General features: G+C 34.3%; 1 protein-coding gene across 1 annotated transcript; it reads right to left on the bottom strand.

Annotated features, from left to right (window-relative positions):
• Nucleotides 1–232: 232 nt before the first annotated feature.
• On the bottom strand, nt 233–10990 carry LOC149844896 (disease resistance protein Roq1-like). The gene is made up of 4 exons (XM_089995350.1): nt 10452–10990; nt 3419–4523; nt 2995–3300; nt 233–2916 (listed from the first exon to the last, which is right to left on the bottom strand). The coding sequence occupies exons 1-4, from the start codon at nt 10943–10945 to the stop codon at nt 1489–1491; spliced, it is 3333 nt and encodes a 1110-aa protein (XP_089851476.1). The 5' UTR covers nt 10946–10990; the 3' UTR covers nt 233–1488.
• Between the last annotated feature and the right edge of the window lie 12527 nt (nt 10991–23517).

Raw genomic sequence — 23517 nt, 5'->3', positions numbered from 1 at the left:
TGCACTCTTCATTGAGACTGCACTATCAAGATAGCAAACTTGATTGTGCAGCGGCACCCCCTTGATTGTTAACACTATTCAACAAAAACATGGAGGAAGAAAAAAAAACACATAGCATAGAACTAGGATGGATTCTTGGGATGCAACTTCTATACTCTACTGTTGCACAAACTAATTTTTTTGAAGGAAATTCTTCTTTCGCTCCATCTTTCTGTTAAAGTGGGAACCAGAACTGAGACATCTTGGCAGACATTTAAGAACAATAACTGCTTTTTTTATAACATATAGTTCTTAGTCAAGAAGAGCTAAAAAATTAAAAAAAGTAATCGCATGTATTCTTGAGTAAAAAACATCAAAGCAGACCTACAACTGTCGATGCTACCACTGACAGTTGAACTGAACTCAAACCAAAAGCTCCACAAAACTGATGGAAGACAGCCAGCGATGTTCAATATGTTCATTTTAACAAACCATAACTACAACGGTGGGTGGAGAGAGAGAGAGTCTCCTACCTATGCCAGTGGAATCCAAGAACAGCTGTGATGAATTGGATGACGAAGGCTTCGACAACGAGGGCTGACGGACGAAACGTTAACAAGGTAGAAAGGAAGAAAACTTAGCGCGATTAGGAAGACCAGGGGCAAATCAGTTTTTTTCTCAATTGCTGACTCTTTTTAGCTCTGATGAACCAAACGATGGTGGCTTGCAACGGCTGTTTGTCATGTACTGGCAAACGTTAAGTGGTCAAATGTATTATTCCAAATGGTAACGCATGTTTGTAATCTTAAAAGTTGGGTTTCTTTTGGCAAATTTTTTTACTTATTTTCTAAAGAAAATATATGGAACCAGTCGCTCTCAACACAATGCGTCTAAAACTGAGCTATCATGATAGGAAGCAAAATGGATCTAGCAACTTGTAAGGTAAAAGCTGAAAAAAAAAACATAGGGCTCTTAACTAGAAAATTATAACGATTCCAAGTTGCTTTTACATAAAAGAAAAATCTCTCACGGGCCAAGGGGTCCTTCATTAGCAGTTTTTTATATCTGATTGATACATTGGGTTGGACCAAGTACTACAGAATAACTTGCATACTTCCTGCTGAAACAAATTAAAACTACCCTTTGTTGGAGCAATAATCAAAACAGTAAGTTGGAAGTTTGTAGATGAACAATGAATAAAAACATGTGTACCTCTTGGTAATACAGTCGGTCTATTTCATCAGAGCATTTGTGAAACCGCCGTTGCAGAAGTCTAGAGTCATGGCACAACGTTACGGCAAATGGGCCACCATTTGAAAATCAAGGGCATCTCCAGAACCACTGACCAAAGAAAATAGATGTGTAAAGGCAGTGGATTAGGGATATGAGCAATGTTTCCTGGATGCTGGCTTGGTTTCTGAAAGCAGATTGACACCAAAGCAATTACAATATCCTGAAATGTATGGATTGCATGGTAATGTGGTGGCTGCATAACCTTCTCACGGGTTGTCAAGGTTGTATCCATAAGAAGTTTTGACTGCAGAGGAAGGGCAGACAAAAACAGGGGATTCTACTTGTTGGTGAAGATGCCTCGTTTGGTTGTCCATCCATATTTTCCATCTCATGCGTCTCTGGACTTCCATCATCATCAGCGAATGGGTCAAGATCCTCTTCAGCATTTCTGGATGAACCACCATCTTCATCATCATGCACTGTCCTGATTGATTTGCAAACAAAGTCGCTGGTGAAAATTATCGTCAGCCACCCCTTCCCATCCTCCCAGCTATTTTGGTACACTTGGATCACCTTTGCCTCGTTCCCAGCACAAACCAACAATTCCCATTTGCTAAATCTACGATCACGTTCTCTGAAAAGGATCCTCCTGTACTCTTGGGTTTGTCGAGAGTATGCACTCGTCTCCACAATGTCCCCTGGCACTTGTTGGAAATATCCCTCACATTCGTATTTTATCTCAGCGTATTTGGCATCTCCCACGAGTAAGAGTTCCAAACTTTTGATCTCTGACAAGGGCAGTGGGCCTCTCAGCTTCCTGCATTCCTTTATGTTCAGCTTCTTCAAGTTCTCAAGGGAAGTTATGCTATCGGGAAGCTCCACAATGGCAGTCTCCTCAATGTCAAGGTGACGCAGACTTTTCATATTCCCCATAGAATCAGGCAATGCTTTCAATGCCGAACAATATCGTAATCTTAATTTCTCAAGTTTGGTCAAGAAACCAATCGAATCGGGCAGGCGTTGAACATTACGCCAGCCTGCCATGTACAATTTCTTGAGATTTACAAGGGACCCTACAGAATGAGGAACCTCTTCCATCTGTGTCCAAGAAAGGTCGAGCACGATCAGATGTTTCATCTTGTTGGTCAAATCAGAAAATGTTCTTAATGAATGACAGTGCTTTAGACTTAGTTCCTCGATTTTGGTCAAACCACCAACTGAATCAGGAAGCCCTTCGATACCAGTGTAAGAGATGTCAAGCTTCCATAGGCCTTTCAGATTTCCGATGGAAGCAGGTAATGCTGTTAGCAAGTTACAGCCCCCCAATATCAATTCCTCGAGCCTGTTCAAATTTCCTATCGAATCAGGTACGCTTCTAAGTTTACTACAATTAGACATGTCCAATATCTTTAGATTCTCAAGAGATCCTATAGAGTGGGGAAGCTCTTCAATTGCAGAGTTCCGGAGCTCGAGACTAGACAGACTCTTCAGATTGCTGATTGTTTCTGGTAGTTTCTTTAGAGCCTCGCACCAGGACATGTCTAGGGCAACCAATCTCGTAAGATGGCCGATGGATTCCTGGACTGAAACCAACTTTTCACACATGCAGAGATTCAATTTCTCTAGATTTGGTAAAAGAGAAAAGTCTGGAGTTCTCTCAAGTCTGCAGTTTGCAAGAATAAGCGCCCTTAACTCAGGGAAGACCTGTGAACCAAAACATCAAAACAACTAATGTCAGACATGAAAACAAATAGCAAAATGCTTCAATTTCAAAAGACTGACCTTGCGTTCAAAATCATGATCTTCGTCCCACACCTGAACAATCCTGCTAGCAGATAAGTCTAGAAACACAATTCTGTGGAGATCAAATTCGCTTGGCAGTGATTGCAGTCTACAACCATGCCAGCTAAACGATTTCAAACTTTTGGGCATGTTGTTGAAATCGCCTTGAAGGTTTGCTCGATATAGGTAGACAAATCTGAGGTTTGACATGTTCACAAAAGCTTCGGTGCTCAAACACTCTCCCTCTCCTTTCCTGAATTTGTCACGATCTCCAGAAAAGCAAATGCCTTCAATTTTTTCAGTCCCCTTGGGTAAACCGTAAACATATGCATTATGAAGTTGGTAACTTGTGTGAATTAAAGATAATATAACAGAAAAAGAAAAGAATTATAATATGATACAACATAGAATTCTCAGTTCTTACCCTAGAATTCTCCGATACATCGAGCACTTCATCATGGTCCCAAAGCCTGCTATACTTGCCAAGCTCCCAGTTGCTTTCTTCTCTAACGATGTTTCTTCCCATGTCTCGTACTTGATCGTGCATCCACAACGTCCCATCTTTATTAATCTTCACTAGGCATTTATGTGAGAGGACTTCAATTGCTAGGTGCATGTAGAACCTAAATCCTTTCAACATCTCAACTACATCTTCTCTCTTACGATCAACCATGAGACATGCAACATCCAAGAATACTGCCTTAGTATCTCTGTCAAGTCCATCATAGCTTAATTTTAACCTCTTTTGAACATCCTCTGGAGGTTCGCCTTTAAGCTTTTCTAGCATATCCTTCCATACTTCTAAGTTTTTTTTGTCAAACAAATGTGAACCAAACACTTCAAGTGCTAATGGAAGCCCGCCTGCAGCTGCTACTATTTTTTGAGATATATCTTGGTACTCTTTAAGTGGTTGATTTCTTCCAAAAGCATGAAAACTGAAGAGCCTAAGTGATTCGGCTTCATTCAATTCTTCAAGCTTGTAAATCTCATGATCATTCAATTTATGCACGTTCAGTATATGCTTGTCTCTTGTTGTGATTACAATCCTACTTCCCTGGCCAAACCAGCCATGCCCACCAGCCAATGCACTAAGTTGATCTTTGTGATCAACGTCATCGAGAATAATGAGAACTTTTTTGTATTGACATATTTCTTTGATTATGGTCATACCTTGATCAACGCTATAAATTGCTTTATTATTGCCATTTGAAATTTGAGAGATGAGTTGTTGTTGCAAACTAAGTAGTCCATTGGATTGCCTTGTTGCATCCCTGATACTTGACATAAAGCTGCAAGCATCAAACCTTCCAGAGATTTTATTGTAAATAACCTTGGCCAATGTTGTCTTTCCAATGCCTCCCATTCCATATATACCAATCATCTTAACATCCTTGACATTGACCTTTAACATTTTCATCATTTGTTTTACGCGAAACTCAATTCCAACAGGATATTCAGTAACACCCAGGGGAGTATTGCTGAAACATAAAACCCTCTTGACAATAATCTGGATCAACTGTGACTCGTGCCTGCTTGTTGTAAAACATCAAATCAGAAAAAGATAAATGATGCCAAAAGTCTACATTTTCTTGGACAGTATGTAAATACATTAAGAAGCTTTCTGATGTATGTTGCTAAAAATGGACGAGTAATTTACCCATGAACTAGTGACAGTATGGAGATATTGTTAAGTAATATCATAGCAGAACTGCAAATGACTATATAAACTAAAGCATGCACTTGTTTATTTAAGTTGTAATTCTGTGGTAAATTTGTAGGCTAATTAGGAGTATGCTCTATTGATGGACACCTCAAATCCACCAACTCTTATCATTATAAAAAAATGTATTGCATCAAATCAGTCTCAATTTATTGATGGGCTTGTCCTCTATCAAGAAGTTAGTGCTAGACAATTTCATTTGCAGGTTATAATGAACTTACTCTACATTATGTATGGATAACACAGCTTTACAATAAGAAAAGAAAGTCGTTCTATTTTGTTTACAAATCAAGGCATGAAATAATATATTAAACTAACTTAAATCAACTAACCAACATGTAGGTAAGGAAAAAATAGTATAAAAGTAACTTATGCAATCCATTTCATCTCTATTATAATCACAATAGCAACTTAAATTGAATTTAGAAATGGTTCTAGGTGATCCAGAACCTTCTATCAATCATGGATCTAAATACAATCAGGTCTACAAGCCTACAAATTTAGCTGGCATTTCTATGATAAAAATTTACTTAAATTTTAGATTTTAAAATTGTTAAATTTTATATTAAAATGCTTAAATTTGCATCCTTAAATCCTTTATATGTTCATTGCATAAAAATTTAAGTTAGACCCACATGCACAGTAAAAGACAATCTTCTGCCTTTATATTCCCATAGAAATTTAGATGGAACCTATAACTTAATCATTACTTTTACGCTAGTACTTTTATTAAAATTAATCACACTTGCAGGTTCAAAGCAGCACTGATTAGAATTACACAATTCAGAGGGATCTTTCATTTGAATCTCATTAGTGTCGCTCCTTAAAGAAAAAGAACTTTGTTTGAATGTCAGTCTTTTCCTTGTATAACTCCAACAATGCAGTAACATCTAACTTTACAGATGTGATCCACATGTTTGTTTAGTAGGAGCAAGCTTTTGGATCATATAATTTCACTTATGTACAGGTTTTCCTAGAAGGCATCCTCCAGATAATTCAATAACGTAACAATGATGCAAAAATTGACAGCTACAAATGCACTCATTTTTTTCCTGAATCAAAATAATATATTTTTTCATGGAAAAACATAACTGAAGGCCTAATTCAAGCATGTTGAGCACATGAGCGAAGTTAGATTGAAAAAAAAGGACCTGCCTGGTGAGATTCCAACTAGATTGTAGGTACAATCAATATCCTAGTGGGCAAGTAACCCGTGAAAAACTTAAAAAAAAATTTACACATCTGACCATCCAGATATGATCTAAATGTTTGGTTTAGTAGAAGTTGGACCTTGGATCATGTTTTTCCATGTATGTCATATTTTTCAGAGATTAAAAAAAATCAACAGCCTACAGCGTACCAAATTTGCAACCTCTCAAAAAATCAGACATCTACGTCCAAGAAATATGATCCAAGGGTCGATTCCTTCTATCTTGACCATGTTGAACACATACATGGGATCATGTTTGGTCAAAACAGCCTCCTCCATGAAGTCCATCTAGAGGGTTCCTTAACTGCAGGGGGGCAAATTCGGTAAATTGTAGGCCATTGGTTTTTGAAAATCCAGAAAATAGGACATGTGTCAGAGAAACATGATCCAAGGGCCAGTCTCTACCAAAACCAAAAATGCATATCACATCTATAGGATCAGATGTGCAATATAAATAAATAAATAAATAAAAGTTACATAGTTTTTCATTGGAGTGCTTGTAACCCGCAATAGTACCACCCATTTTCCTATTCCTTGTATATCTAACAAGGTCCAAGTGTCGTTCTCTAGCAAATTGACCATGCCAAATATCAATTACAAGGCTAGATTTGCCAAAACAGCACTGGATGATCCATTTCACGGGTTTATTTCGCATATTTTCACTATTGCATATATATATATATATATATATATATATATATAATATTTGCTACTCTCATGTGGAAGGAACCCTCTAGTGAAAAATGTAATACTTTTATTTTTTCAGTTTTCTTATGCATTTTACCCTCATCTACATATTATATTCAGTAAAAACTAACCTTTCGTTCATGTTTTTTTCTGACAAATATGTCATATTTTATGAGGGTTAAAAAATCAATGGCCTACAATGTACCAAATGTTCAAACCTCAATAAAATATATATTTACATAAAAAAACTATGATCTAAGGGTCAATTCCTACTGTTTTGACCATGCTGAACACATCCATGAGCTCATATTTGGTCAAAACAACCTCCCCCTGTGAGTTTCAACTAGGGAGTTCCTTACCCATGAGGGTACCAAATGTTATTCCATATATCACATACACACCGATATATATTAGTGTGCGTGTGTTATGCAATAATCAAAACAATGAAGCAACTGTTGAAATATTGAGACGAGAAATAGAGAATAGAAAGAAGATACCAAATTTATGTGGTTCGGCTATTGGCCAAAATTCACATGCAAAGGAAGAGCAAAAAATAGAAAAGAATAAGACAAGAATACAACTCTGTAGAAAAAGCTATCAAAGAAACCCTAAGGCCCAGATAAACCTCAGCACTACATTAAAGGAGGTGTCTGTCATAAACAAAAAGAAAAGCCCATCTGGGACAACAGGGAAAATTACAGAAAAGGATAGGTGCATACCTATCAGCCCAAGCCCTCTAACCACCACAAATCTTATTGAAAATTATCTTAATTGGGTCTTAAAGCAAAGCAGGTCAAGAATTCAAGACACACACGCATACATAGGAGGTATGTAAATATTTGGTACTAGTGGATGTCTGAGACTACTAAGCTGAAAATCATAAATACAAGTTGTAACAAGCTAATTTGACCACATACATGTGTTCAACAAAGTTTATAGGTTAAGAATCAAATCTTGGATCATGTTTTCTAAATGTAAGTGCATGATTTTTTTTCTTAAAAAGATGGGATATTGTGGGCTGTTGATTTTTTGAGTACTTAAAATCTGCATATATGTTAGAATTATCACATGATTCACAACTCATTTCTACTAAAAAACCATGTAGATCACCTGTGTAGGGTTTGACCGAGAAATAAAAAATCTATAAGCTATGAAAATGAAGTGGTTTCTACTAAATAGTTATGTAACTTCATTAGTAGCATATATTTATTCACATATGGGTTAATATTTGGTCAAGTCACCATGAGGTACAAATGAGGTAATTTTTTTATTCTTTTCACTTTTCTTTTATGAATTTAACCTTGCAGATGTGTTTTATATGGTTTAATTAATGAAAATTGGCTCTTGGATCGACATGTTGGCATGTTTTTGGAAGGCTTAAAAAATCTGCAGTTTACAATGATCCAAAAATTTCTGGCTCATGAATTGTAATTTTACATTGAAAGAACACAATCCAAAAGCTAATCCATGGAATTTGGACCATATCGAATACATCTGTGAAGTCCAATTGAGTTTACATAACTCAGGCATATGATTTCTAGCGCAGTTGGCCAAATATTACCCTCATATATATATATATATATATATATATATATGATGGTACACACTCTTGTTTGCATAGATATAGCCACCAAATGGTCAATCTAACTGCAAAGATGTGTTTAGCATGGTTTATTTAGTATATCAGAAGGTTTTATCATGTTTAATATATCATAAGATTTTATTTTTGAGATGGTAAAGGTCAACTGCTCACAATTTATGAAAATAAGAGTAGTTTAAAAATGATATAAAACCTCATACTTTAGTCAACTTTAACACATGAAAATAAAAAATAGAATATTCTAAGCATGATCCAACAATTAGATTTTGCTTTTGGAGCTTAGACCTACATAAATCAAGTGATAGCATTGTAAGCTACCACCATGAAAGCACCCTATATATATATATATATATATATATATATATATATATATATATATATATATATATATATATATATAGAGAGAGAGAGAGAGAGAGAGAGAGAGAGAGAGCTGCCTACTTCGATTTGTGCCAACTGCTAGCTTATTAGGCTTCTGAAAGTTTTTTTCAAATCTGACCATACAAATGTGTTCTACATGCGCGATTTTATAGGAATGGACTCTTGGATCATCTGATTCCGTGGGTAGGTTTTTATAAGATTTTAAAATCGATGATTTACAATTTTCATAAATATTCAAGCTGAAAAATTCACTTCTTTTCATTGAAAAAACACAATCCAATTGTTGTTTTCTAGTAAATCAACCATGCCAAACACATCTGCATGGTCAGATTTGCGAAAAACATCATGAAACCCCTCAATCTCTCATGGTGGGCTCCTAAATTTTGTAGGCACCTACTCCCCTCTCTCTCTCTCTCATATATATATATATATATATATGAGAAAGAGAAAGAGAGTAGCGCTTAAGTAGTCTTATCTCCCTAAGTATGTAACGACTGGCGGTAGCAGAAGAGGCCCTGTTTTCAGACCCAGGAGCTCTTGCAACATCAAAAAAGAATCCAGAACAGACGGCATATGACTACCCAGGAGCTCTTGGTACGGCAGAAAATCAACAGCATAAACGAGCCTGAGCAGACGAATCCTGACCTAGACAGATGTTGATTGTGATCTTTTACATTCTCTAATCAGGTTTAATTAAAGATCAAGTAAGTAAATGACTCAAGACAACATCTAGGTGTCAGATCTTGATTACTAGGAGCCTTGAATATTCTTTAGTTACAACCATAGCCATAAATATCGGTGTCGGCTATATCTCAGCTAGTCTATTTCTCCCGATATTGCAGGTTTGGTGATAAATCTTGAAAAAATACTGGAGCTTAAAAAAATATAAAAATATATAAAAATAACAAAATAAATAAGAAAATGTCATGTTTAAATAATAATTATTATTACATATATAATAAAATAAATAAGAAAAAATATAAAATAAAGAAGAAAAATACATTTAAGATGTAAAAATGAATAAAAACAGTAACAATAATCCATAATATCATGATATTTTCAAAATATCATGATATTTTACCTATAATATCTTTTGCTAAAAATACAGCGATAATATCACGATATTTTAGAAATATCACCGATATTTGTGACTGTAGTTACAACCTACCACAAACCTTTTTTATGAGTTTAGTTTACCATTTTGCAAGATCTTAGCTGAGGCCTGACTGAAATTCAGATTCACACCTGAATGTGCTTCCCTATGATTTCCAGCTACATGTGGATTAACTTAGTCCTGATCTGAAAAGCCAGCTGCCATTTGACATCAAAAAGTAAAACAAGATTAAAGGTTGGAGTAAGTCAAAATTGGCATTCTCCTTGGCTTAGGCAGTTAGGAATCCTATTATAAATTTCCTACGCTTTGTTTATCCAGAATTTATTAGATCTCTTTGTGTCTTGTTAGGAAAAGGATCAGCTTCTGCATGTGGTTTCAGAAGTTAATTTAGGCTATGTTTGTAATGGGATGAAAACAGGGGTTCAGTGTTAATTGCCAAAATACTGTTTTGCCAACGCGTGACGTTGAAAGATGGAGTTGCCAAACCCATCCTATTATGGTTGGTGTTGAAATGTGGTGTTGAGGCTGCCAACATCATTCTCAATGCATTCCTTCAGCAACCCCACTGCATTGTTTCAGCAACCCCATTGCTCCCAAACAACAAGACAGTATGAAAGCATGGTGGTAATCGCTTCACAACCTCCGATTCAAGACTCCCAAGCATAGCCTGAGAGAGAGAGAGAGAGAGAGAGAGAGAGAGAGAGAGAGAGAGAGAGAGAGAGAGAGAGAGAGAGAGAGAGAGCACCCGTTATATTGACTGTCGAGATCAAAGCCTTTAAGGTTGCCGACGTATGTCAACGCCTTCCTCCATTCCCTCACCTTCTCCTCCTCGACATGTTGTTTGTTGTCACGCAGCAAGTGGGAATGTTTTGCGTATTTGTGGAAGGCTTTCTGAAAAGGTCCGGTTTGATGGCGAACATCTGAAGGATCGACATGGTAGAAGACGGGTAGGATTGTCTTCTTGCATCTGACCATCAGGGCCAGCTCCATCAAGCACCACTTGGAATCGGCGAAGCCACTAGACAAGATGGCTATGCAGATTTCAGAGCGTTCAATTGCTCTCCAGATGTTCTCATCAATCCTCTGCCCACTCTTCAGTCCCTCATCGTCCATGAAAGCATGGACTCCTTTATCCTTAAGAGCCTGGTGGAGGTGTCCCGTGAAGCCCTTGCGGGTGTCCTCACCCCTGAAACTCAAAAATACTTGATACTCACATGAAGAAGAAGAAGAAGAAGCCATGAATAATCAGTCAAGTACCGGCAAGAGATGAGAGGGATCCAAATTCAAGATGCTCTGATGGTGGAGAAGACACACCCCCCTCAATACTGCCTCTGGCCGCTGTTTGTCAAACTGTTGATTGGTCAAATTATGCGGGTACAGCTTTGACATTTTATTGTTTTTGAAAGGCAAAGGGTTAGGCAGAACCCTACCAGATATCCCTTTCCTTTAGCCCCACGTGACAGACGGCCTTCAGCTTGGCACAGGAGTGCTTAGTTTGCCAGTATTGTTGACTGCCAACAGATCAAATACATGTTGACCACCAACACAAGGAGGTAGGCACAAACCCATTTGACATTTTTGCAGGTAATTTGGGATGTTAAGAAAATAAAGAAAACTTTCAGATAATTGCTCTGCAGGAAAGGAAATCTCTCTCTCTCTCTCTCTCTCTCTCTCTCTCTCTCTCTCTCTATATATATATATATATATATATATATATATATATATATATATATATATATATATATATATATATATAACCCGTATCTTCAAACAGTTAAACATACATTGGACGAAGCATCGCGAACGAAGCTGCTGCGTCAATTTTTTTTACTTGCACGCTAAGGAGGCTTAGCGGCAGTCTTGACCATCGCTAAATCTCTGATAAAAAAAACAACAGTTAGCAGCGGTACAAAACTACTGCTAAATGTCATTTTTTTAAAAATAAAAAAAACGTGTTCGAAGATAAGAGTTTTCTTATATATATAGTCTAATTTAACATTAAACTAATTGCATTTAACATTAGATTAATTCAATTATATTAAAATAACTAAAATACTATTAACAAATAATATTTTTTTAGATTAAAAAGTTAAATTTAATGAATTCATAAAATGACTTTTTTAAAAAGGTGTTTGACTTTTCAATTCTCTTCAAGTTCAAGAAACATGTAATGCCCAAAAAGAAGCCATGCAATTTTTAAAAGTAATATTATTTTAAAGGTGTGGAAATACAATAAAAGATAAGATTCGAAACGAGGAAATACGTAAGAAGGTAGGTGTTGCACCCATTGAAAATAAGATGCGAGAGAATCGTTTACGGTGGTTTGGACATATCCGGCGAAGGCCTAATGATGCTCCAGTTAAAAGGTTGGAGAAATGAGAAAATATATTAGTTAAAAGAGGTCGGGGTAGGCCTAGGAAGACTTGGATGGAGATGATAGGAAAGGATATGAATGCTCTGAACCTCACCGAGGACATGGCATTGGATAGAAATGATTGGAGGAAAAGGATTCATGTGGAAGACCCAAAATGAATTTCTTTTTTGGTTCATATCGCTGACCCCAATTTGTTTTGGGATGAAGGCGTAGTTGTAGTTGTTGTTGTTGTTTGTTGTTGTATTATTTTAAAGGTATTTTAATCATTTTCATAAGATGAAATCTATTTAATATTAAATACAACCAGATTATATATATATATATATATATATATATATATATATATATATATATATATATATATATATATATATATATATATATATATATATATATATATACTCGACTAACCTTTACCCTATTTACAAATACCCACCTAACATTTAAAATATTACACATGGCCCCTTGGTTTAGAAAGTAATTCTCAAAGACCCACTTAATTACCCTAACTGTAATGCTTCAACCTTTGTCAGTCTATGGTTACCTGTCGTAAATTGAACTTTTTTACTCATCCTGCAGCTCTTCATCATTTCTATCTTCCCTGTGGTTGAAAACGAGGGTACCGTTGCAATACAACCATTGTAGAATCCCCTCCCTTCAATGGAAACACATCTATCCATTGAACCAACCCAAAAAAAACTTATCACTATTCCCCCTTCGATAAGGGGCGGTTCAAGAGAAGTTGAGGCCCTAAGCATATTTAATTGGAGGCTCATATTTCTTCATATTTTTTTTATTGGAGGCCTTCATCATTTGAAATATAAGCGTTATATATTTTTATTATTTGCGGCCCAGGCGGTGGCCTCAAATCTCAAAGAGGCCAGCCGGCCTTGCCTTCAATCCCACAAAAGTTAGAAAACACAATGAAATATGAGATAAAAACCAACCAAACACTGAAAAAAGAAGAGAACACTCTGAATCTAAATTCCACAAATACAACAATTTAAAAATCAAACCAAATCAACATATTCAAACACCAAGGTCAATGACAGAACGCACCCATTTATTACCGAGGAATATATATATATATATATATATATATATATATAGAGAGAGAGAGAGAGAGAGAGAGAGATGAGTGATGAGATTGGTTCAAAGAGAGAGACAGAGAAGGGACTTTGGCACAGTTGTAGGGGATTAGTTACAACAATAAGTTGCATGGTGGATCGATAGCGCTAGCTTTGATGGTGGTTCTCCTGTTGTAAATTGTAATAGATCTCTCGGTTTAAACCATAAGAGAAAAGGATGGTAAGGGGCCTGACAAGGGTAAAAATGTCAATTTATAATCACTACCAAGGTATGGCCAGGGTTAAAGTATTAGAGTTAGCCTAGGCGTGTATTTGCTAATTAGTTTATAATCTCGGACAACTGTTTGTAATATTTCAAATGTTAGGTGGCCATTTGTAAATAGGAAAAAGGTTGGACTGGTATATATATATATATATATATATATATATATATATATATATATATGTGCTAGAGTGTAGGTGCTTGCGATACTTGCTTGATGGATTTTTTCTGCTCTTTTGATATTTTTTTCACAGTCCCGACCCCCAAATGTGTTGGTCATGGTCGATTTACAAGGAATCCACAATTGGATAATGTGTTTAAAAAAAATTTGATATTTGGAGCCTCAAAAATTTATAAAGATTTTGGGCTATTGATTTTTTGAACCTTATAAAACCTACCAATGTGTCGGAATCAAACACTTCAAGAGATGATCCCTATAAAATCAAAGTACATAGATCATGGTCAAAATTTAAAAATAAAATGAAAAGCCCATCAAGCACGTATTGCAAGCACCTAATCTCTCTCTCTCTCTCTCTCTCTCTCTCTCTCTATATATATATATATATATATATATATATATATATATATATAGAGAGAGAGAGAGAGAGAAAGTGAGGAATGAAAACCTATTTACAAAACACACGCCAAACCTACCCGCCACACGTTTTATTGGATTTTTGGTGTTTTTTTTCAAAATTTTGACCATACAAATGATCTATATGCTTGTTTTTATAGGAATCGGTTCTTGAAGCATTTGATTCTGATGCATGGATTGGTTTTTATAAGTTTCAAAATCAAAGACATACAATTTTCATAATTTTTTGAGGCTCTAAATATCATTTTTTCTATTCAAAATTCACGATCCAAGAGTTGATTTCTAGTAAATCAATCATGTTGAACACATTTGCACAGTCAGAATTTACAAAAAAAAATACTAAAAAAAAATCATTGGGTAGGTTTGGCATGTTTTTTAGTGGGTAGGTTTTCATTCCTCTCTCTCTCTCTCTATCTATTTATCTATCTATCTATATATATATATATATATATATAGGCACAGTGCTAAATGAAACATGCTATTAGATTTTTGGTGTTTTTTTTAGAGTTTGACCATATATATATATATGTGACCTATATGCTTATTTTTATAGGAATCACTTCCTCGACCATTTGAGTTTGATGCATGTATAGGTTTTTATAGGGTTTTAAAAATCAATGACCTATAATTTCATAATTTTTTGAAGCTCTAAATTCTATTGTGTTTATCTAGAATGCAAGATCCAAGTGTCGTTTTTTATTAAATCAATCATGTTGAACACATATATGGGGTTGAAATTTCAAAAAAAATACTGAAAATCCAATAGCATATTTCATTTAACACCATGCCCATTTAGCCATGTTCCCATCTCTCTCTCAATATATATATATATATATATATATATATATATATATATATATATATATATATATATATATATATATATATATATATGAAAAGTGATAGCTGCCAACCATGGCCAACGCATGAGGGACGCTAATTGCAAGCGAAGGGCAGCCTTGGGTCATTATTCATGTGCATCACACAATGTGTTTGCACAAAAAACTCTTTGGCAGTAGGTGCTATCTGGTAGTCACGCCTATCGCTAAGTCATTTTCACAACTTCGCAACATGTGCAACTTTTCTTATATACAGACAAAGTAGTAAAATAAAAAGTACATAAAACTTACAAAGAGAGAGGCTTATTACAGTATTACACACTCAAGGTAGAAGAGAGAACTGAGAGAAGTGAAAGAAGAAGAGTGACGAGAGGAGAAGAGGGAACTAGGCAATGCCCCAAGCTACACATCTTTATATATTTATAGAGTTAGAGTGATCATTTACCTTTTCCCAACGAAGACACCTTTCAAAAGTGAAGATGCTTTGTTCCTTTTTACAGTAGAATTTTGCTTTTTTGCAAGTAGAGTCTTCTCTTTTATAATAGGAAATTCACTTTACTTTATTTTCTTATCTTGTTTTGCATATTATAATGTTTTTTTACTTTCTTTATATATTTTATAGGGCGATTGTCTTCTTTTCTTCGCTATTCTTGCTTTTTTTTCTTTTTTAAAAATTGATGAGGTAGATGACAATCGCTACTATTTGGAAGAGACAGATTTTTCTTTTTCTTATTCTTTTTGAGGGGAAAAGTAGCTCAAATACATTGGATAGACTAGGTTCTCGCATTCTGGACCTTCTAAAGAGTTTTCCATCATTACATTTAAGGGTCTTGCCGCTAATTTTTATTATTTTTTTATAGGCTTCAATCTCTAAATCTTTTCCTGTTATTTTAGGGTTTTCATTAAAGATTTGTTTTTTGTATTTTCTTTTTAAACTGTCCCAGATTTGGACTTGAACTATTTTTAGCTTTTGTCATTTAAGGATTGGTTAGATATCAAATTTATCCCACCATTTTATATTAATTTGCCTAATGAATAGTGGGAGATAAACATTTTCCGCATTAACTTTGAATTCCCATTTCAAGATCCATGAGAGTCTTGTGGCTGCACAAAATCTCATCAGCCTTTTCTCCCTATCTTTGGGAGACCAAGATTCATTATTTGAATTATTTTTCCTAGTCTTTTCTTTAAGATCTTTTGTTTAGATGTCATCCATTCACCTAAATTTTGGTCACCAATAATGAAAGAACCATGTGGGGATGTTCTTGACCTGGTTAATAAATCTAATAAACCAGAAATGTTTGTTTTTGGGATTTTGGAGATATAAAACATTAATTTAGACATCTTCATAATCTCATGCCTTGGATATAAGAACAAAAAATTCTAGTTATGTTGGGATCTGATGAAATATCTCATTCGTGTAGAGGCAATATTTTTTCAATGCTTATCTTGGAGTAAGCATTCTCATTTGCGTGCCAAAATTGATTTCTAGAATTTTGAGAGGCATGATTTCCTCGTCAGCTCTATGGATATAAGGGCTAATTTGTCTTTCTTTGCCTGATTTTATTACTTGCATGGATGGAGATGAACTCTTTATTTTTATTATTCTTCCCTGAATAGATTTTTCAAGGGTCTTCACTGCATCTATATAACTCTTTTTTTCTGCAAAAATTCACAAGATAAGAAGTCAGGAAGTGAATTATTTTCTCTTCTAATATATTCAATGTCAAAATAAAAAATAGATAATATGGCCTCCCATCTAGCAAATATTTGTTTCAAAAGCATGCTTTAAACATTTTTTTGTAAAATTTCTTTAGTTGACTTACAGTCAACCGTTAACAGAAATTTTCGATTTAGCAATTCTCCAAGAAATTGTTTTTATACTTGCTAAAATTCCTTTTTTTAATAATAGAATAAGTTTTTTGGGTTGCATTCCATACACCATATGTAAATCTTAATAATTGTTCTGGATTCTGTTGGTCGGCCTTTTATTTTAGGATACCTCCATATCCAATTTCAAAAGCATCAGTTTCAACTATTTTGAAGGCTCCTTGCTGTAGATTATGCAGGCAGGGCAATATTTTTACCTTGCTTTTGATGTTTCTTACTGCTTTAGAACGATTCTTTGTCCAAGGGGACATATTCTTCCTTAACCTATCAGTTAACAAATTTCTATCTTTTGCAAGGTTTTTATAAAAGTCAGAAACATATTTTAGAGACCTAAAAACCTTTGCAATTGAGTCTTGTCTTTAATTTCATCAGAAAATTTATATGCAAAATCTATGGTTCTTTGGATTGAAAAAACTTTATCATATTTAATTAAGTGTCCTAAGAACCTTATATTTGTTTGAAATAGATTTATCTTTTTTACAGATAGTACTAGTCTATTTTTTTTATAGTATTGAAGAAGATCCTTGAATGTTTTCAATGTTGATCTATGGTTTGTGAAAATATTAACACATTATCAATATATACAATTAGAAAATGAATAAAGTTGTTGAAAATTTTGTTCAGCATTTTTTGAAATTCAAACTGAGCATTTTTTAGTCCGAAAGACATCACATTTCATTTGTAATGCTCAAAGGGCACAATGAATGTCGTGTTGTATTTATCTTCTTAATTTGAATTTGCCAAAATCCTTATTTCATATCAAATTAGAGTATATTTTACTCTCTTAAACCTTTCTAATGAGATCATGCTGGCAAGGTATAAGGTAGCTATAGGCACACAAATTTTGACAGAGTCATTTTGTGTCATAAGTCACATACCAAAATCTACTATTTTTGGCCCACTTCAAAGTTTTGTTAACTTTAACTTCATTTTTGGCCTCCAAAACGACATTCTCAAGATTTTTATCCAAAAGAACAATTAAAATAGAGCTTGCCAACAAATTACAAATCAAGTCAATACAATATCATATTCAAAAGTTATGACCAAAACAAGGTAACTTGTTCAGTAAAATATATGTTTTTAGGTAGAGCCCACTTTAAGCATATTTTTACCATAAAATCGATCGAATTTAGTCTGAACTTAAAAGATAAATTAGAGTCAAGGATGTTAGCTTTCTAACACATTGAAAATCACCTCAAACCGACTTCTGGATGAGAAGTTATTGTCGAAACAAGTTAACCTATTGAACATGTACCGAGTGTCGTCAGCATTTTTTGACAATTATTGTTATTGCTCAAGAATTGTCATTATTTGACCTTAAATTATCGTTATTACATAAGAATTGTCATTATAACTTTTTAAGTGTCATAAGTAGATTTTAATGCATCATTAGGAGGGTCAAAAACCAAAAAATTATTGTCAGCACAAAAAATGTATCGTTAGCATAAAAATATGTCGTTAGCACAAACAATGTGTTTGCATAGAAAATATGTCATTGACACATTTGTCATTAACAGGAATTATCATCAGTAGCTTTTTTATCGTCAGCACTTGTTGGCAGCCTCAAAAGGTGTCCATTTGGATGAAACTGACCGCCTTAACTCAACCAATCTCCCTTCCAAACTCAGAATTTGACATTCAATTTCAAAACTCCTTATTAAATGAAAATCCTATCTTATTCAACTTACCTTGGCTAAATCTTCGTCATTAATTAAAAAACAATCTAATAGGGGCCATCCATCTCAACCTGGATCAAATCCAAGAAATGGATTTCAGATATGCGAGAAATGAACCCAGGTCTGTTAGAAAAACTATAAATAGGAAGGCCTCCCAATTTCACAGACCTGGATTTAATCACTCCTAGCATTGTTACTCTACTGAAACCTTGATAGACCAGACCTAGCCTAGTGCTAACCCACATTGGACCTAGTATAGGACTCATATTCCCCTAACTCACACCCATATCAAGCTCGTGTCAAGCCGAAGTGCCATTCATACTCTCATGCTCATCGAATGTAGAAAGAGCTACCTATGCTTGAAATGAGTTTTGTTATATTTTTGTATCATTATTTTATTTGTTTTACATATTTTATTAAGTTTGAATTTTCAAACAAATGTCTTATTTCCTATGTTTTATTTTTTCATGAGTTTTTATGGTTTTCACCACCAAACTTGCTTTTTCTAGGAATTTATGTCTGAGGTACGCCCATATTTGCAATGCAAGCTTAAGCAACAATGATCTTCGGTCCATGAATTAGTTGAGCCCTAATTAATAGAGAAAGAAAGGCATGAGATCTTAAAGAATGATTCCCATAATTTTTTGAAATTCAGATTCAGATTCTACATCCATAACTAAAAAGCTATATTTTTAGTAGAAGCCATGTCATTTTCATTTTCAAAAATCGAGGAAAATCCATAAGATGGCAATCATGGTGGGACCATTTGCATGATTTGAAGATCAAAGTTGCTGAAATTCTAGCATTTACAAGGTTAGTACCATTGTCTTTTTTGGATACGGATCCACCTCAAATCCAAATCTTGGTATTTGTGTTTTTTGTCCTATTTGGCACTGACACGATGATAGTAGCTCACTTTTTAATAATCTAAGACTTGTTGGAAAGTAGACAACTAATACTATGTTTCAATATTTTGGCATATTTACAAATTCTGTCCTTATAATCTTTGAAAATACGTTTGAATTGGAAAAACAGTCACAATTTTGATTATTTTCTAAAAAAACTATTCGTTCTTAAAATTGTAACTTCGCAATCTAGCAATGAAAACTCATGTTTTCATATATGTTGGAAAGCTAAGGAACAAATCTACAACTCTGTAATTTGAGCCAGAGACGAAAAACTCTCTAAGGGCCTTGATTTTGGGATTCAAAATCAGAATAATGTTTTGTAGTCTAAAACTAGTGACATGTATGCCTTTAAAGAGGCGTATCTCACCAACCGTCTGTAAGATCACAATGATCTCAAAGGCATTGGAAAAATAACAACTTTCTCTCATTTTGTTATTTTTTCTATTCTTTTTTATTTTTGATAAAAGAGGTCAGAAAATAGATAGTATCAGGCAGAAAAGACACACCAACACCTATTTAACTTTTGTTTTTAGGAATGTTTTTGGGGCTATATCTTAGCGCTTGTTTGTCCATTTATGACATACTATATACCGTCGAAAATCTCTTTTAATTTTTCATCTTTTCTTTGTTTTGTGTTTTCTTGAATTTAGACATTTTTGGGTCAAAAATCACTAGCAACCTCTTGTATTGATCTTTGACTTAAAAACACGATTTAGAAAAACAATTCTCTAGTAGATCAAATCCTATTTTCCTTGGGTCCTGAGCCCCAATTCCTAAGACCCCTGTTTGCATCCTTTATTTGTGTAACCTCTGTGACATTTGGACTTGGGTAGATCTTATGAATAAGATCCATATTCAGATCCAAAATATGATCCCAACCTTCTTTTCTTGTGAAAAACTCATTTTGGATACAAAACAATAGCGCTTTCTTGCTTGTTTTCTTTAGTTTTCCTATGTAAAGACCATAGATGAACTATTTATTTACATTTTTTCTTTAGAACTATAAAAATAACCTAGAAAACTTTGATGAAAAATTGCATGACACTTAGAATTTTTTTAAAAAATATAAACTTCCAACAAGTTTAAAAAATATTTTGCTTGGGAGATTGTTTGCTTTAGATATGCTTTTAATTTTTTATCCTCATTTCTTAGGACTTTGATTGTAGAGCCTATGCTTTCTTAAGTGGATTTTCACAACCCTTAACCCGCCCTTTATTTTGGATCTACGAATCCCCTTACTAGTACCAGAAACCATCAGCTTGGGTATATCGATGGTAGACTAAGGAGACCAGTAACCCCCTCGCAGTACCAAAAATCTTAGTTTGAGTATATCCAAAAGCTCTAGTATGGAGAAAACCCCATCCTATTAGAACTCATTTGGAGCGACTTTATAAATTCATGGAGCTTTTGAGGAGACCTAGGGAACTTATTGTTCAAAATTTTGATCTCTATGTTGGTTGATTTGTTTGGACTCTTATTTGAATTAGATCCTAGACTATGGTTTCACCAATAGATCCCACAAATCTTCTAAGGAACTCAATTTTGGATTTGAGTCAAAGTTCTCAAAACCTTGATCAACCTAAGACCTCGAATCAAAATAGATGTAGGAATCCAAGAAAATTACCTCGAGGCACTGGGGAATTAAGAGTTTTGGTAGCTGGTACTCAATTTCAAGATATGGGCACACTTCTATTTGGAAATGAATCCACCAATAAACCTATTGAGAAGGATCTAAATAAGTCTGATCCAGAAGAAGATGACGAAGAAGATATCCAATATGAGAAAATTAACAAGGGTCAGGGTGTAGTAGAAGAGTTTTTGGAACAATCTATTTTGGAAGACGTAAAAACTTTAATACATCTCTGAAGATCCCGATGCAAGAAATTCTTAGAGAATGAGCAAAATTGTGAAGCTACAAGCAGAATCAATAGTGTAAGGCTCAACAGGTGTCAGTTTGAAAGATCCAGTCAATTCAGATCCCAAAGTCAGTAAGTCCAGTAGTCAGAGCTACAAGTTCTCAACCCAGTGAATATAAAGAATGAGTCCAAAACATTAAAGAATTGAGAAATGTTACTTGTCAGTTGAAAGGAACCAAAAGAGAAAGAAGACCATATGAGATACAAGATTTTATTTTGGGTCAAGACACTGAACCTCTTGGTCTGATCACATGAAAGTTTATAAAATTCAACGAGACAGGGAACCCCTAGACCCACATCATTTTGTTCTCGGATGTCTGCTCTGACTGTCTACACAATGATCAAGCATTCATCAAATGGTTCCCGAGAAACCTTGAAGGAGAAGTATTGTTGTAATTCTCAACCCTGGATGTTTATTAGATCAGATAATTTCAAATCCTCATGAACCTATTCATTGAGAGGTTTAGTTTCTAGATTAATGCTTAGCCAACAATCAGTTAGCTTTATGATCCACTCAAAAAATCTATATCCAAATCCATTGGATTTGTATAAGTCCATATGCAAAACCGACTTGAGATGTTATCATCAAGTCCAACACGATCTATAGTAAGAAACAGAGCTCATCCAAGCTTAAATAACTTATGCAAAATTACGCATCACAAGAGATTTGACCATAATCTAAATTCATATTCATATGTTCTAAATTCAAATGGATCCACACCACATATCTATCATTATATTTATTTGGATCTATCTGGGTCAAACCAGGACCCATACAAAATATATTATTAAGTCTAAATATCCATCTTGATACTATCTATATCCATCATAAAACTTAGATCAAATCTAGACCCATACAACATATTCAACATTATGCTTTTTCAGATCCATCACTAGATTCATTCAATGAATTGACCCAATAAAAAATTATCCAAAATTATACATGCATCAAACCATACATAGTTTCACATAACCAAGTTAAATAAACTTGAATGCCATTAGACTATTTTGGAACCACAATAGATCCATAAAACCAAACAAGCATATTGATAGGCATATGCAATGCAATCATATAAAATGTTTTCAGATCTCACATGGATCCACCTCACCTGTATCATGTACAGATTCTATTAGAACCTTAACTATGTTCATATTACAACACAAGTTTTGAGTCAAAACAGTTTCAAAACTGAATATCAATTCTTTGATATATGTTGAGTTATTTTACTCAACACCCTAATAACCTCAAAACTTATAAGATGACCTATTGAAGCACAAGCATGTTCAATGGTGTTTCCTTTATATACAAAAATTTAATGGGATCTATTCGGATCCATTTATGTTCAACAGATCCAAGCATCGGATCCAATACGGATCAAATCCAATATTAATTCAAACATCAGATCTAATGGATCATAGTCTAGTTAAACTTGATCCATTCTAAAAAACATATCAATACTAAGTCATACCGGATCCATATATTAATATGATCCAAAACATGAAAAACTTATAAAACATATCAAAAAACAAACTGCAATTACACATAGTATTTCAGGATTCAATATAGATGCATACTAAAAATTTAACCTCGCCCATATTAGGGTAGAGATCTAATCCAGATTATAACTGGATCTAAAAAAACCAAATCAACCATGAGTTTTTGGATTACAAAATTCAATATATATAAATTCTATGGATATTACGTTAATCGAATATCAAACTTATGAAAATAATTCATGATCCAAATAATAGATCTAAACTTGACGGGATAAAGCACTAAGATATTTAGTAAACTAGAGATGCTTTTATGCAAAATCAAAAAATTTAGAAGACAGTCCTGGGAAAAAACAATAAATTAGAACACTAAAACAGAATTTTCAAAACTTTTTGAGTTAAACAGAAAATTTTGTAATTTCAGAAAGATTAAGAGTTTGTTATAAACAAAACAAAAACTACAACCTTGTTTTTCAGAAAGATTAAGGGTATTTTTCATAGAGCAAGCTTGTTTTTAGAATTTTTTAGAAATAGAGGCTATTGTTTTGTAAAATAGAGGGCACAACAAAAATAATCTAAAAAGAGCGGGGGCAGTATGGTAATCCTGCTAAACAAGGATATAATGGGAATAAACAGAAATTAAAGGTGCATAAAAGTAAAAACACTTTAAGAAGTGTTTAAACTGAACAAACGAGAGGGGTTCTCGATACTTTCAAATCCTAACCTTTCTCTTCTTCCCCCTTTTCCTCTGTTGTTTCTATCACCGGGG

The sequence above is a fragment of the Nuphar pumila genome, chromosome 2 (genome assembly GCF_984573655.1).
Source record: "Nuphar pumila chromosome 2, dmNupPumi1.hap1.1, whole genome shotgun sequence".
Classification (NCBI taxonomy): Eukaryota; Viridiplantae; Streptophyta; class Magnoliopsida; order Nymphaeales; family Nymphaeaceae; genus Nuphar; species Nuphar pumila.
This window is presented reverse-complemented; position numbering and strand designations above follow the sequence as displayed.

Coding starts and splice junctions, on each gene's coding strand:
- LOC149844896 (XM_089995350.1), bottom strand. CDS start 10,945: ATGGCTTCTTCTTCTTCTTCTTCATGTGAGTATCAAGTATTTTTGAGT. Junction 4,524..10,451: donor CTCGACAGTCAATATAACGG/GTGCTCTCTCTC, acceptor TACAACAAGCAG/GCACGAGTCACAGTTGATCC. Junction 2,917..2,994: donor ATCATGATTTTGAACGCAAG/GTCAGTCTTTTG, acceptor TTTGGTTCACAG/GTCTTCCCTGAGTTAAGGGC.